Below are 15394 nucleotides of genomic sequence, written 5' to 3' on the forward strand. Positions count from 1 at the left end.
AGCTTTATGTTGTGTTGTAATTCAGCATATGGCTTGTACACTGTGGAATAGTTAAAATAGAATCATTTTCTGGACCGACAGGACAGCTCATGTCCTGATTATTGTAAACCAGGATTCAGATCAATTAATAGAGTAGTTAAAATGAAAATGGGCCAACTGTTTTTGAACTATTGTAAGATTTGGCACACAACTCCAACTCTGCCATGTGGTATTCTCCTCCCTTCTCCTGAGCCATGTGGTGGAGGGTATTTATGACTACTTGTGTCTGAATAAAATTGAGTGGTATTGCCACTCAAGTCCATAACAGTGAATACAGATGACTGTGGCTTCACTAAACAATGTATATGCAGAATCCAATCCCTAGAGGAGAAGAGAAATGTAGTACGATGGAAATATGAGCCTATGACAATACACTTCTTTATTTTCACTAGCAGATAGTTGCAAAAGTGCAATTATTCAATAGTGGGAAACCCACCAAGCACCGATGTTCACCTATCTCCCATTTCTGCTTTACTAATATTAATAATTTCTGGGTATGCAAACTTCTTCAAGACAGGTAATATGATTCCCCCTATCAGAAGTAACTGCACACATAAGCTCTCAATAAAGATTTGTGGAATGAAAGAATGAAAGGACAGGCTATCTATCCCAGTGAATATCTTCTCTTTCTTCACACTGAGTTTTAAGCATTAAAACTTACACAAAAGGAACTCTCTAGCCAAGAGTGGAACCAAATATGCTGATCCATAAATAAAACATGCTGTCTATCAAATTATCTTTTCCAATGTATTCTATTAATGGCATTTACAAGAAGAATCTGGAAGATTGTGGGATTGGCTAAAGCCCCATGGGGAGAATGGGACACAGACAAGTAGAAGTCAATTCTGACAACCTCCAATTCAATAATCTTCTCCTATCTCCAAGCCACCATGTTCTATCTAGCATTACTTCACAGGACTTGCAACAGGTCAACACAACTCAAAATGTACTTCTCCAAAACACGTCATGGCAAAGCTTGTCTGATTCATTAAACAGCCATGTTCGCTAGTTTCTCTGTGACTTCTTGATTTAATTAAGTTCTCAAATCATAGTGATTTGTCAGCTTGGCAATATAAGACAGCATAAAATAACACTGCCAATGATTTGCTTATAAAATTCATTTTTCTTTTAATAATTAAAATAAAATTCAGAACCAGAAAGTTGCAAGTGACCACAAAGAAGGCAGCAAATGTTGATATTTTTTCCTATGTTTGATGATTAGCGAAAGCATTTGACAGCTATCACCTAGCCAGCTGACTTCTGCATTTGGTAAATGACAGAGCCACAGCCCAAAGAACTCAGGTGGTTCACTCAAGGTCATACAGCCACTTATCACAGAGGCCAGTCTAAACTTAATTCAAAAGAGTGTGATTACACAATACTCATTCATCTGACCAATATTTTTTTTAGCACCTAGTGTGTACTAGGAGCTGAGGTGGAGATGTAAGACTAATTAGGAACCATCCTAGGACCTCAGCGGGCATACAGCTATGTGAAGACCCAAACCTCACCTTCATCAACTGTAACTGTAGAATTAGTCAATGGGGTACTAGAAGCATATATGAGATGCCCTCTGAGCACTAAGAAGAAAACATAAATTCTGCCATAGCCTGGTCAGCAAAAGTATCGAACCATACATCACACCACGAGAGGCACACATGTGAATACTTCTTTTCCATCTTTAAAAATCATTGGGGTGCCTGGGTGGCTCAGTTGGTTAAGCTTCCAACTTTGGCTCAGATCATGATCTCTGGGTTCATGCTGACAGCTCAGAGCCTGGAGCCTACTTCGGATTCTGTGTCTCCTTGTCTTTCTGCCTCTCTCTCTTTCTCTCTCTCTCTCTCTCTCAAAAGTAAGTAAACGTTAAAAAAAAATGTTTTTTTAATCATTGCCAAGGCTAATAAAAACTTGAAGAAATCTGTAAGATCCTTAACTTTTCCATCCTTGACTTCAGTGCTCTTATTTTTAAGAGAAAAAGAAAACCCTGACAGAAGCAAATCAGAAGTCTCATTAGATGACAGCTGATTTTTTGGCTGTGGGTCTGATATCACTTAATTAAATTACTTAAATAAGATAATGTATGCAAAGTGTTTGGCATAGTGGAAGCCAAGTAACGTGCTCAAAAAATGTCCACCTTCATTCATTCATCATTAGATAAGCACCATTACGACTCAGATGGAAACTCTCAGACATCTACCAGTCCAATTTGTGAATTGATTCTAGAATGCCCTGAAGGTGGGGTGAACCAGTAAGAAGCAAAGTTTCCAAAGAATCTTTGGAGGAATAGCGCCCCTGGCGCCCTGCCCTCCTCCTCCGGGATCAGAAGACTTTGGACATTCTTAAACTTCGCCCATTGTACCAACCAGTCTTCCAAAGAGCGAACCCTGCAGGCTCTTAATAATAATGGCTTTTGTAATTTCAAGAGATTTGGTTCTGAAAAAACGGCGTCATTCCAACTGCCCCCTGGTGAGCTATCAGGGAGAGAGAACACGTTTTCCGCGTTGCTAGGGTATGATTCTAAATAAGAAACTGCCACCACCAAGTGAAAACATAATTTTTCTCTAAGTCTCAAATTCTGATTTGGGTGGCCTGGGTTAACTCTCCCACCTGATTTATTATTGCAAGTAAGCCCTAGAATTTTTATTTTTTTTAAATATGCACACGTACAGTGAAGACATTTCTACAGGGTATGCCCTATTTGAAGTCTTGCACAGGCCCCAGGCGTGCTTTTCCGGGGTAAAGTAATTGACATGCTTCCCGGGAGGGTGCGGACAGGCGGTACCTATACCCATGGTAAAGTCCCCATCACTGTGCGTGGACTCCCAAGGCCACGCCACTTTCTCCGGAGAAACTAGCAAGGAAAAGGCAGCTGCTCTGATGGCCAGAGGTCGATCCAAGGCAGGGCTTTGTCCTCTGCCTGGCCTCCTGCCGCCCCCGGCCCTGCGCCCAGGCTCCGCACCCTCAACTGCCCCAACCCGGCAGCAGGCGAACGCGCCCTGCCCCGCCCGGCGCCCGCCGCCGCCGCGGCTGCGGGTCTGATTTGTGGCGGAGCAGGTGAACTCTCCTTCCCGCAGCTGGATGAATAATGAATGGAGACGGGAGGGGAAGCCAAGAGCCCGCGGCGGTGGATTAAGTCGTCTTCCTCCCAGTCCGCCGGCACCCTTCCCCCTCTCCAAGCACTATCTAGATGACTTTCCCGTCTCCCCGGAGCAGGTAGGAACTCACAGCGCCTCGCATCCCCGGGCCCGCCATCCCATGACCCCCGAACTCTTAAATTACTTATGGATTCATTTATTTGCCTGAGCCCCGACTGCCTTTGCTATCATGGCGACAATTCCCACCGTCTCCTTTCTCTCCCCCAGGTCGGGGTTCTACACACAGGTTGGAGCCCCGGAAGAAAACCAGGAGTGAGGGCGAAGTAAGAGAATGAAGCTAAACTCTTATTAATCACTTTTTCCCCCCTAGGGAAGCAGGCAGGCTCGTAGGCTCGTGCCTCTCTGTACTAGGGAGATTTCTCTTAGTGCATTTGAATTGTCTACGTACAGAACGCGCTCTTATCTAGTTATAAAATCTTTACTGGACTTTACAGGGACACTTCCTGGGGCGAGGGGGCAGGGAGAGTGGCGAGGGCTTTAAGGTGCCGGATTTTTGTTTCGTGGGAGCGGAGGTATTTTTACCCAGGTAAGAGCAATTGTTCGCTCCTCGCCTACGCTTCATGCAGTCGCTTTCCGTTGGGGGCAGCGGATAAGTGGGAAAAAAGAGAATCCAGTCTCGGAGATGCCACCTCAGTTGGCCACCCACCCACCCAAATGCACTAAGGGCAGAGAGGGAGGCGGGAGACGGGCTTGTGATCTGAATGCAAAACAATCAAGGAGTAGGAATCTTCTCAGAAAAAGCCCACTCCAGTTCCACTCCCACCCACCCACCACCCCCAAAGAAACTTCCACCCGACCCCCAATACCATAAACACGCTTGACTTTGTAAACGGCACGACCTCTCCCCCCCACACACACACACAAGGGGGAAAGGGGGGGGGGGAGGCACCGCTCTCTCACCTTCGGAATGATGAGGCAATGCCGCAAATTCCGCCAATGCTAGGGCCACCCCGAGCCACACTTTGAAAGCACCCATTGCCGCTTCGACACCCACACTGGAAGAGCCCAGCCTTCAGCATCCAAGAACCAGCTCTCGCCCCAAACACCGGCTCTGGCGCCCGGGCTGGCGCGCACCGAGAGCGGGGGTTGGCGGGCGGCTACCTCCGGGGAAATGCGGCGTTGCCCTGGCCCCGAGTGACACTCTTCAGCAGCCCGGAGGCGCCGGGCCGCGCGGGGGATTCAATTCACCCACTGCCCGGACGGAGAGCGCGCTCAGGTCTCCCGCGGAGCAGCACGCCAACGTGGGCTGAGCTTGGAGAATAAAAGAGGAGGCAGAGCGCAGTTCTCCGCTGTAGACTCGCCGGAAAGTTCCCGTCACAGGCTCATCGGACCTCCCAGCATTTCTCTCAGACCCAACGCGTCCGCTCCTGGGTCCCCGGCGGTGGAGATCCCGGCGCAGGTTGGTCCGGAGCAGCTTTTTAAAGTTCGCTTGACACTCTACGTCGGCGCTGCGTAGGCAGAGGGGGTCGCCGGGAGCCCAGAAAGACCCACCCACCCCTAGGCCCGGCCACCCGGCTCCGCGGACCTCAGCCCCCGGTGGCCGCTCTCTGGAAACTTTGTGCCGCGCTGCGGGCAGCTCCCGGACTCGGCGGCGCTGCAGCCGCACGGCGCCGCCTCTGGCCGCGCTCCCTGCAGCAGCGGGTTCGAAAGCTTCCTCGAAAAGAACGGGGGCGGCGCCTCGGGGGGCGCTGCTGCTACTTTCTCGCCTCCGCCCCTCTCCAGGGTGAGGAGGGCTGTGGGGGCGCGGCTTGCTCCACGCGGACTGCCACCTCGGCGCTGTACACCCGGAGCTGGTTTGCAGGGTTGAGGTGTGATTACGGGAGTGCGGGAGGCGCCATAATTTTAAATGCACGGAGGAAAGAGCTAGGGAGGCTGGAAGGGATCCCGAAGTCAATGCTGCCACTCGGACTAGAGAGCCTGCATACGCACAAAATAAGGCCCCCTCTGGATCCCAGCGTTTAAAGGACACACGCTCCGCCTCCCTCCGCCTCCCTCCCCTCCTTCCTCTCTCCTTTGCTCGGTGTGAAAATGGACCCAGGGACTCGGAGCTTTGGCAGAGATTCCAGAGAGTCACGTGGGGAAGGGGAGAATCTAGGAGGGGGGCAGTGAGGGGAGGCCGAGAGAGCAACCTGATCCCCTTATTCGTTCTGCTGGAGTACATATTGCCTTTGTCTGGGGCGGGATCAAAAGTGGTCACACCAGGGCGGGGAGGGGGAGGGGGAGGCGGTGATGGGTGGTCCTTGCTCACTGAGAACCTGCGAACCGGGTCCTCACCTCTCGATTCAGGAGGGACCCATCCGGGAGGGGGTTTTACCCGCATTCAAAGGCCCTGTCGCTATCCTCCACCCCCACACCCCGCCACTCCTGCTGGACTACGTGCGTGAGGCGGACCTGATCCACCTTGGTGGTTCTGAGACCCTCCTGTTGTCCCACCGTGGGTTTTACCAGCAACCTGAGAGGGTCTTGGTTTGTGTGTCCTAGGCAGGGCCTCCCACCGGGCCGGGAATGCACCTTTACCTCTGGCAGAGAGACTGTCAGTGGAACACTGGGCGGTCTAGGCGAGGTGACTCCAGCTGCGCCCCCAAATGCCAGTGAGTGGGAAGTAAACCTCTGGGCTACGCAGACTGGGGCGCACACGTGAAGAGTGGAGTCAGGACTGAGTGACGACAGCAATTTTTATATGACCAAATAAAAAGAGCTGGTCTTGGGTTAATCGCTTTACGAGATGAGAATGGTTGCCTCAAGAGAGATGCCGGCTGGGATCTGACTGACCCGGAGGAAACACGTCCTGGTTCCTTTAGTTGACCTGACTTGGGTGAACGTGTGGAAGGGGAGTTTGTCCAAGCTGCACACGCTAGGCTGTGAAACAGTGGGGGGGGGGGGGGGGCACTTGTTTTCAGTCTTTACAACCATCCTAAAGGTGGGCCAACGTGCTAATGCTCTCAGCCGCAACTTGGAACAAGTGTAACTTAGTTAAGTTGTAAGTTGTAACTGACAGATATCTGCCATCCCTGTATGTATTCCTATTTAGCCAGAGCAAAATGGGAATCTCTAAAAACCGGGCGCTGACTTTTGAGTTTTTAGAGGAGCCAGGGGGTTTGCATCTCACCCTCAGTCTCTCCTGGGTTATGGGAGTCTCAGGAACAGAGTATGTTTATCACCTTTGTACCTGAAACACAGAGTAGTAGATGCTCATTAAACGTTTGTTGAAAGAACGTACCGAGTAAAATAGTCCCTAAAAGCAGTGGCCACATCAAGTGCAGTGGGGCCCCAAAAAAGACCCCTCCTCTTTTTTCATTTAGAAAAACCTCCCCTCCCCCAAAAAAGACCCCTTCCTCTTTTTTCATTTAGAAAGTTCACATTCTCTCCATCCCATGTAACGTGCTATGAAAACTCAGCTTCCAACACACTCTGGCAACCAGCTTACCACTCCTAACACACTCCTTATAGAAATTTTATAGCCACCACTGACTGGAAGTAACTTAGACAGTTTGTTCTTTCAAGAATCAATTTGATTAAAAAAAATTTAAAAAGACCATACAATCATGGCCCTCAAAGAAGTTTCAGTAAGACATATTATATTTGTGCTACTTTTTAAAAAGGAGAGGAGGTGGGGGGAGAATATCATTTCCAAGTTACACCCATTCACCATATGCATTATTTCTATATAACATCCCCCTCTCTGCCCCACTCCACCACCAGCGGTGCACAGGTGTCCACACTGGCCCACATACATTATCCCCCCTCCCCTCAGCCCTGATTAGGGAGAGAGCAGGTGTCCCCAGAGCCCCACCCCAAGATGATCAAATGGTTGAAAGGGTCAACCAATCAGTAATATTAGGCACATTTAGCACCTTCTGTGGGCACCTAAATTGAGACGTCAGGAAAAGAATTACATTAGCATAATCTATTTCATTATGATAGAAATTTAGTAGGCATTTTTATGGATATGGAACTAATAGTAACTAGCTTATCTGTATAAATTAACCTCTACAAATGAGTGCTTCACTCCAACAACCAATGCTTCCCCTGGCAAGGAGTTGATCGTTCACTAGCCAGAGACAGCTGGTTCTGTATCTTCAATATGCCCTATAGTATCTCCTTGGATTGGCCCTACTGTCACCTACTGACATTTCCCTGGCCTTGGTGCTGCCCAATCTAAGGAACTGATTTATCAATTCCTCCTGTAAATGATAGCAAAAACACCAATAATAGCTAACACACATAAAAATAACAATAGCCTAACACTGTACACTTTTACATTTAATCCTGCAAGAACCCTATGAGACAGGTACCATTATTATTTCCATTTACAGGAGAAATACTGATGTTCAGAGAGTTAAGTAATCTGTCCAGAGTCAGATGACTAAAAAATGGCAAAGCATATTAGAGCAAGCAATGCCAGCTGCAAAAGCAGGCAAACCCCCGAATTGTAGTGTCTTAAGACAACAAAAGTTTATTTCTCAATCACATCTTGGCCCTGGGTGTAGGTGACTTCTTCTTATTGCTAGCGCGTGATGGAACACATGGCATGTAGCTTCCACATATGGGTAAAAAAGCGATAAAGGAGGTACTGCAATCCCGAAGAGCGTTAGCCCTTCCTCTTAGAGCCCAGTGGCAAGAATGAGTCACATAACCCCAACCTAACTGCAAAAAAGGTCGGACCCATAGGAGGAAACATGGATATTTAGTGAGTTCTAACTGTATTGATCCACTCCAGAGCCCCTGCTCTTAACTGTCTTAACTATCCTTAGCTCCACTCTTTTGCCTCTTAGCAAAGCCCCGGTTGAACCTCCCCTGCTAACACTAGGGCTTTCGTGACCTTTGTTGCAACTGCTCTACTGTTTCTCCAACTTATCTTTACTCTCCTATTGGTCCACTTTACTCTCCTTTTCCTTTCTCCCTTCTGCCCCCTTTCCTCTGCTTCTCACTGTCTTCTTTCTGCACAACCCCACCCTATGCATTGAGTCTTCTATCACATCTTTCTTCTCGTACCTGCTCTGGGAGTGATCCTGCAGTGTTACTGCTTTTGTTCTGGTTTGTCAGTTTCAGCATGTGACAATATTTGTGGCTTTTTTTTCCTGCTTCAAATAGTTATACCAAAAAGAATAAGCAAATAATAGAAGTAAATACTGATGGGCTCTGCCATAATCTAACTCCTGCACAAGAATAACTGCAGCAAACACATTCAAACATTTTTCTCTGCTTAACTGAACTTAATTCTTTTTACAAAAACAGAGTCATAATTTACATGCTATTTTGTAACCTGCCTTTTTTTCTCCCACTGAACAGTATAGCTAGACCACAACATTCTAAGCCAAATCATATTGATCTATCTCATTCTTTTTAAGGGCTTCTTGGGTTTGTATTGTATGGATAGATCTTTATATATTTACCCAATCCTCTGTTAAGAACATTTACATTGTTCCCAGTTTTTTGCTGTTATAAATAATGCAGCAGTAAACGTTCTTATAAAAGTCCTTTGTGCACTTACCCAATTATTTACTTGGGGTAAATTTTGGAGGCAAAGTGCTGGGTCAAAGGGATGCATATTTTCATTTTGATACCTGTCATTTAATCTTTATAAATCTCAAAAGGAGAAATGATATTTTGCTTAATACAACTTATTAACTATGTCATCTCAAGCAGATTACCCTCCTTGAACTTCAGATTCCCTGCCTAAAAAATGGGCATTGCAATAAAAGTCCATTACATGAAAAGTCCTTACAGGACCTCTGTTTGCACCAAATAAAATAAAAATGCCTAGCACCATATGTGGCATGTTAGCCACTTAACAGATATTAGCCAAGTGAAATACATGTACTTTTTAAATCTGCATGTCTTTGCTCATTAGTAAAGTAAAACAACTTTTCTTATTTTTATGTATTTCTTTGTGTGTGTCTGAATGATCTTCTTATATTTCTGTTAGTGGGGTTTTTGATTCTATGTAGAATTGTAAGAGTTCTTTATGTATTCAGTATATTAATCCTTTTCTATGAATGTAAGTATTCCTGTACAGAGAGTCACTATTTATCATTTATTTTTGTGGGAAAGAAGAGCTTCCCCAGCAATGTCAATGGAAGGACATATAAGACCAACCCCGCCCCCCAAAAAAGGGCTTAGTGTCTAGAAATTTTTCCTGGAATAAAATAAACTAAAACCCCAAGTTTTTTGTTTTTTCATTTTTGTTTTTTGTTTGTTTGTTTCCTTGTTTTAGCTTCCCCTTTTGAAACAGCCACCCAACCTTATACACTGGTTCAGTTGTAGCAATTGTGGTAGGCTGGGTTCTCTTCTTTTTGGTTGATAGCCCTGCATCACCATTGTCAAATAGTTTTAATATCACCCCTGTGCCTCTAGTAACGACACAGCAGAAAGCCAAGCATCAGAGGTCACTGAAAATGCCAAATGACAACAGCAACCAAAAGAGGAAACCCGGTCATGTCAGCACATTTAATCAAGTTCTTTCCCACTCAGACTACACTGGCTTTTGTTTTACACATAAAAGTCCTATATGACTGGACCTGATTCATCCTGCACTTTACTACTGCATACTTACATCTAGATTTTTTAAACTTCATTTGTTGTTATCTGTATCACTAATTATCTTCTGTTTACACCGAGAATACTTGTCTATCTAATCAGTACTGGTAATAAGTACAATGTAGTCATGGCAATGAGAAAACATTACTGAAAACTTTGTAGGAAACTAATTTTTTTTTTTTTTACTAATCATCTAGTCACCTTGCTGAGCTGTATATTCCCTCTTGTATTTATTTCTACTGAAAGAAATGAGAGGAGGTCAGGTATAAAAAGAAGAGATGCAAAGAAAGGAAACAGGATTTCCAGATGCTCTTTGCTTTTGCTTCAGATTAGAAGCTATTTCAAAACACACACCACCTCTACCCTTGCCCCCCCCCCTTAAACAATGAATTCTGAACAGCTTATATGATACAGAATGTGCTGAATAGATTGTAACTTTTCCATAAAATGAAATATTATATAGAGGTTTAAAATGATAGTTTAAACATATATTTATTGACATGGAAATATGTTTTCAAAATATTATTGGGTGAAAAACATAGGTTATGTGATAATAATACAATGTTCCCATGCTTTTGCTTATAGACATGTACTTTAATACATTTATACACACACGTCCACTTTAATACATTTATACATACACATCCATACACACACATCTCAAATACAGTTGACCTTCGAACAATACAGGTTTGAACTCTGTGAGCCCACATATACATGAATTTTTTAATATAAATACAGTATGTGCTATAAATGTATTTTCTCTTCCTTATGATTTTCTTAATAATATTTTCTTTTCTCTGGCTTCCTTTATGGTCAGAATACAGTATAGAATACATGCAACATACAAAATATGTGTTAATTGACTTCCAGTCAAATGTGGACTATTAGTTTTGGGTGAATCAAAAGTTATAGGTGGACTTTTGACTATGCAGGAGGTCAGTGCCCCTACCCCTAAGTTGTTCAAAGGTCAGTTGTACACCGAAATATTATCTGAGGTTGCATGTGACTTAATTTCTTTTTTTAGCTTGCCTGTATTTTCACATTCTTCTATACTAAATTCACATATAACTGTTGGAGGAATTTTCAAATAACAGAATCAGCTAATTCAAACTATCTTAAACTATACATGGCATTTACTGTCTGTCATAATTAGAAACTAAGGCTTTCCTTAAAAGATCTTTAGATTGGGTTCAACTTAGTACTTTAATGATGTTATAAAGAAGCTGAATTCTTTGTTTCTCTCCACTCTGCCTTTGTGATAGACATTACTAGTGCTCACCCACATTTCCTGGCTACATGATATTTCACATTTTTTCTCAGCCCATTCACAGTTAGGCAAGGCAGGTATTTAGATCTAGACCTACACTCTCCAATACAGTGGCCACTATGCACATGTGCCTACTGAGCTCTATACATCAGATGGCAAAGACTTAGAACACACAAATAAAGAATATAAAATATCTTGGGGTACCTGGGTGACTCAGTAAGTTAGGTGTCCAACTCTTGATTTCAGCTCAGGTTATGTTCTCATGGTTTGTGAGTTCCAGCCCCCTGTTGGGCTCTGCACTGACAGCATCGAGCCTGGTTGGGATTCTCTCTCTCCCTCTCTTTCTGTCCCTCCCCTGCTCATGCTCTCTCTCTCTCTCTCTCTCTCTCTCTCTCAAAATAAATAAATAAACATTAGGAAAAAGAAAGTATGGGCACCTGGGCGACTCAGTCGGTTAAGTGTTCAACTTCAGCTCAGGTCATGATCTCACAGTTTGTGAGCTCGAGCCCCGTGTCGGGCTCTATGCTGACAGTTCAGAGTCTGGAGCCTGCTTTGGTTTCTATGTCTCCCTCTCTCTCTGCCTCCTGCTCATGCTCTCTCTCTGTCAAAAATAAACATTAAAAAAATTATTAAAGAATATAAAATATCCCATTAACTTTTACATTAATTACATGTTGAAATGATAATACTTTGAATATATTCTGTTAAACATATTATTAAAACTAACTTTACCTGTTCCTTTTTACTTTCAAAAATATGGCTACTAGAAAATTAGGTTTTCTTATGTCCACTATGCATCTATTAGAATGGTGTAAATAAATAAATAAATAAATAAATAAATGTTTTAAAGTAAATTTGAAAAACTGATAAAATCAAGCACTGGCCATGATGTGGAACAACTGGAACTCTCATATGTATTGCTGGTGTTAACATGAAATTGTGCATTTTGGAAAATAGTTTGACAGTTTCTTATAAAATTAAACATGAACTTACTATATGATTGAGTCATCCCACTGGTAAATGTTAACCCAAGAGAAATGAAAACCTATGTTCACACAATAATGTTTTCTATTGGCTTTGTTCATCACCAAAAACATTTGGGGAACAACTTAAATGTCCCTCCACTGGGAAATAAACAAACCATAGTAAATCCATACAATAGAATAGTATTCAGCAACAAAAAGGAACAAACTACACAAAACAGCATGTTTGAATGTCAAATGCATTATGCTAAATGAAAAGAGCCAAATCCAAAAGCTACATACTCTATCATTCCATTTATGTGGCATTGTTGAAAGGCAAAACCATAGGGTCAGAAAATAGATAACTGGTTGCCAGGGGCCGAGGGTAGGAGGAGGGATTGACTACAAAAGGCACAGGGTAATTCTTGGGAGAGACAGAAGTGTTCTAAAATTTGCTTGTAATAGTAATTATGTGACTATATGTGTTTGTTGAAACTCACAGAACTGTATCCTAAAAAAAGTAAATTTTACTGTGGGTAAATTATACCCTAACTTACAAGATAAAAAACACATAACAAACAAACAAATCATAGCAAACAAGCATTACCTCCAAATTTGGTAATAGCAACAATAATAATAAAGTTAGTCATGTGAGTCACATGTGGTTCCCATTATATTTCTATTGGATAGCAGTTTTTTTTTAATGTTTATTTTTGAGAGAGACAGAGACAGAATGCGAGTGGGTTAGGGGCAGAGAGAGAAGGAGACACAGAATCCAAAGCAGACTCCAGGCTCTGAGCTGTCAGCACAGAGCCCGACATGGGGCTCGAACTCATGAACTGTGAGATCATGACCTGAGCCGAAGTCGGACGCTCAACCAACTGAGCCACCCAGGTGCCCCATGGATAGCACTGTTTTAGACAATGGGCTGTGTTTAATATAGCCATGCTCCCTTCCCTGGCCTCACTGACGTCTGAAACCTATGATGGTAGCATCATAAGATGATGGAATCTCTCAATAAGCCCAAATCCCAACAGAAATGTTTGGAACAAAGGCCCCTGCCAACACTCACTGGACAGGTTGTGTCAGAAATATACTTTATCTTGTTAACAACAAAGATTTGGAGGTTGTTACTTCAGCATAACCTAGGCTTTCCTGACCAATGCTGCCTTCCACTGTGTCAGTTTCGCTTCCACTTGGATCCAGCTTTTCAATACAAAATAACTTCCAGCAATTCTCAGAGCTACATGCTTCCCTCCCCCCTCCCATTCTACAAAGAGTTAAACCAAAGCTATGTAAGAAAAGCAAGAATCTACTTTCTCATGAACCCCTAGCAAATGTTTTTCTTGTGTTTCACTGGTCCACATTCACTCTCATGCCCATGGATTTTTGGGAAATACAAACATTCAGTCTACTAGAACCTACAAAGAAAACAAAGACTCCATGAGGTAGTAATTACTAAATATATTCTCTATGAGGGAAAATTCAACAAAATGCAAAGAATTCTCCTGAAGCCAGCTCGTTTTCAGCATATTCTTTCCAAGGCAATACAACTAGGAATCAACGTTACTGAATTCAAGCCTCTTGATGTATCCTGGCTCCTTATGCCCCACTACCAATGTTTTTTAAAGACCTTAGGGCAGAAATGACAAAGGACAACATATTCTACCTTCTCATAAGCAAATTCAAGACTTTCAGATTATTTTCACTGTAATCCAAAGATACTGGCCTTCACAAAGCATGGAAAAAGAGACCATTATCTCACTGAGCCCAGGAAGTAACACCTAGTATGCAGTCTAACCTCTAAGACTAACTGGTTGACTGACTTCAAATAAGTCATTAATAGATCTTCTAAATCCTCACCTGTAGAAAGAAGATAATAATACTTGGGATTAATTTATCAACCTTGGTTGTTTTGGGTCTCAAATTAAGAAAATGGATATGAAAATCTTTGGAAACATTAAGAACACTATACAAATGTAGAGTATTATTATTAAGAACTTTGGCTAGGTCAGGCATTTTTATGTACAAAGCAGTTTTAAGACTATGAGTAATCATCCTGTAGTAATTGGATATGTAAATGCTCCCAGAGGTCTACTTCAGCAGGCTATTCAGATAAATCAAAACTGATGATGATGATGTTGATGATGATAATAATATTTCTCTAATAGTGAATGAAAAGCAAGAAGCAAAGGTAATGATCTCATTCCTTGATCCATGGAAGAAGACTAAGTACCTTTTTGGTGTCGTTATTTTTAAAAGACTTCTAGTGATGATATAATAAGAGCTGTGACTTTTACTATCAGTGTGAATCTGCTATGTTTGCTCATTCTAATCCATTAGCATTTAATTTTGCTGTTTTTCTCTCTTATCCTACAGTCATCTAGTAACAACTGAGCTGCAATAAGTCTGGCTTTGGTGCCTCTGGAGCGATTCAATCTTAAAATGATTGTGAACTTGGAAAAGACAGGGGAAAACTGGCCATAGATTCTCATGGGAGTCCCCTGGCAGACAGGCAGTCCTGAACCTGCTGTCATTTTTAGGAAGGTATAGAGTGGAGAAATATTTCCCCTGTGCGGAAGACAAAAAGAAGGTGAGAAAGCAGACAGTGAAGACCCATGACCCCGTGTCTCCTAATATCTTGTTTAGAACCAAAGAGTATATGAAATTTGAAAGTGCCTCAGAGATGGGAGAATTTTCATATCTCTTTGATTTAGTACTCTCTTCTCAACTTCAGTTTCCACCCTTACGCTTCTTCTCACCAAAGCATATCAGCATGAATCTGGATCAATGATGCATCAAACATAGCATCAGTATAGAAAAATTCAACTTGCAGGAGGAGTTAAAATGGCAAAGAGTAAGGGGACCCTGGGCTTATCTCATCCCTTGAACACAGGTAGGTCAACATCTAACCATTTTGAATACCTAGGAAATCGATCTGAGGATTAGCAGAACGATCTGCATAATTTGAGGGAGAAAACACAGCAGGTTCATGGTGTGGAAAGGTGAATTGGGGGAGAGAAGAGCTGTCGTGCTGCAGAGGGGAGGGAGCTATTTTTACAGAGAGGAGAAAGAGGAGAGATAGCAGCACATTGGGTTTAGGCAAGAAAGTACTCCCTTTGAAAGCATCTAGAAAGAGTGAAAACACACATAGGGGACTGCACAAGAAAACTGTTCCCAAAAGCCATTGACAGGGAGGAAAGGAGAGGTTTTCAATACTGTCAGCTTTTTATAAACAGTATACCACAGAGTCTGAAAGTTCAGAGGTCAGCCCCTGGTGGTACTCCAGGAGCAGACAACGTGGTCTGAGGATCCCCTGTGTCATATGGGGAAAAGTGATTGCTCTGCTTGGAGTGCATTTGGTAAAGATGATACAGCCTCTCCAGGGGCAAAAGACCCAGAAGGCACCATCAAACCACCACATTCAC

General features: G+C 43.2%; 1 protein-coding gene across 2 annotated transcripts in view; it reads right to left on the bottom strand.

Annotated features, from left to right (window-relative positions):
- FRAS1 (Fraser extracellular matrix complex subunit 1) overlaps positions 1-4673 on the bottom strand; it is a 426783-nt gene extending 422110 nt beyond the window's left edge. Inside the window, exon 1 of one of the 2 annotated variants that reach the window (XM_047855347.1) lies at positions 4095-4673. In XM_047855347.1, coding sequence (XP_047711303.1) covers positions 4095-4170 — 76 coding nt within the window. In that variant the 5' untranslated portion in view covers positions 4171-4673. The remainder of the gene's footprint in view (positions 1-4094) is intronic. The other variant, XM_047855346.1, reaches the window with a different exon arrangement.
- Between the last annotated feature and the right edge of the window lie 10721 nt (positions 4674-15394).

This window comes from Prionailurus viverrinus, chromosome B1 (genome assembly GCF_022837055.1).
Source record: "Prionailurus viverrinus isolate Anna chromosome B1, UM_Priviv_1.0, whole genome shotgun sequence".
In the NCBI taxonomy this organism is placed as follows: Eukaryota; Metazoa; Chordata; class Mammalia; order Carnivora; family Felidae; genus Prionailurus; species Prionailurus viverrinus.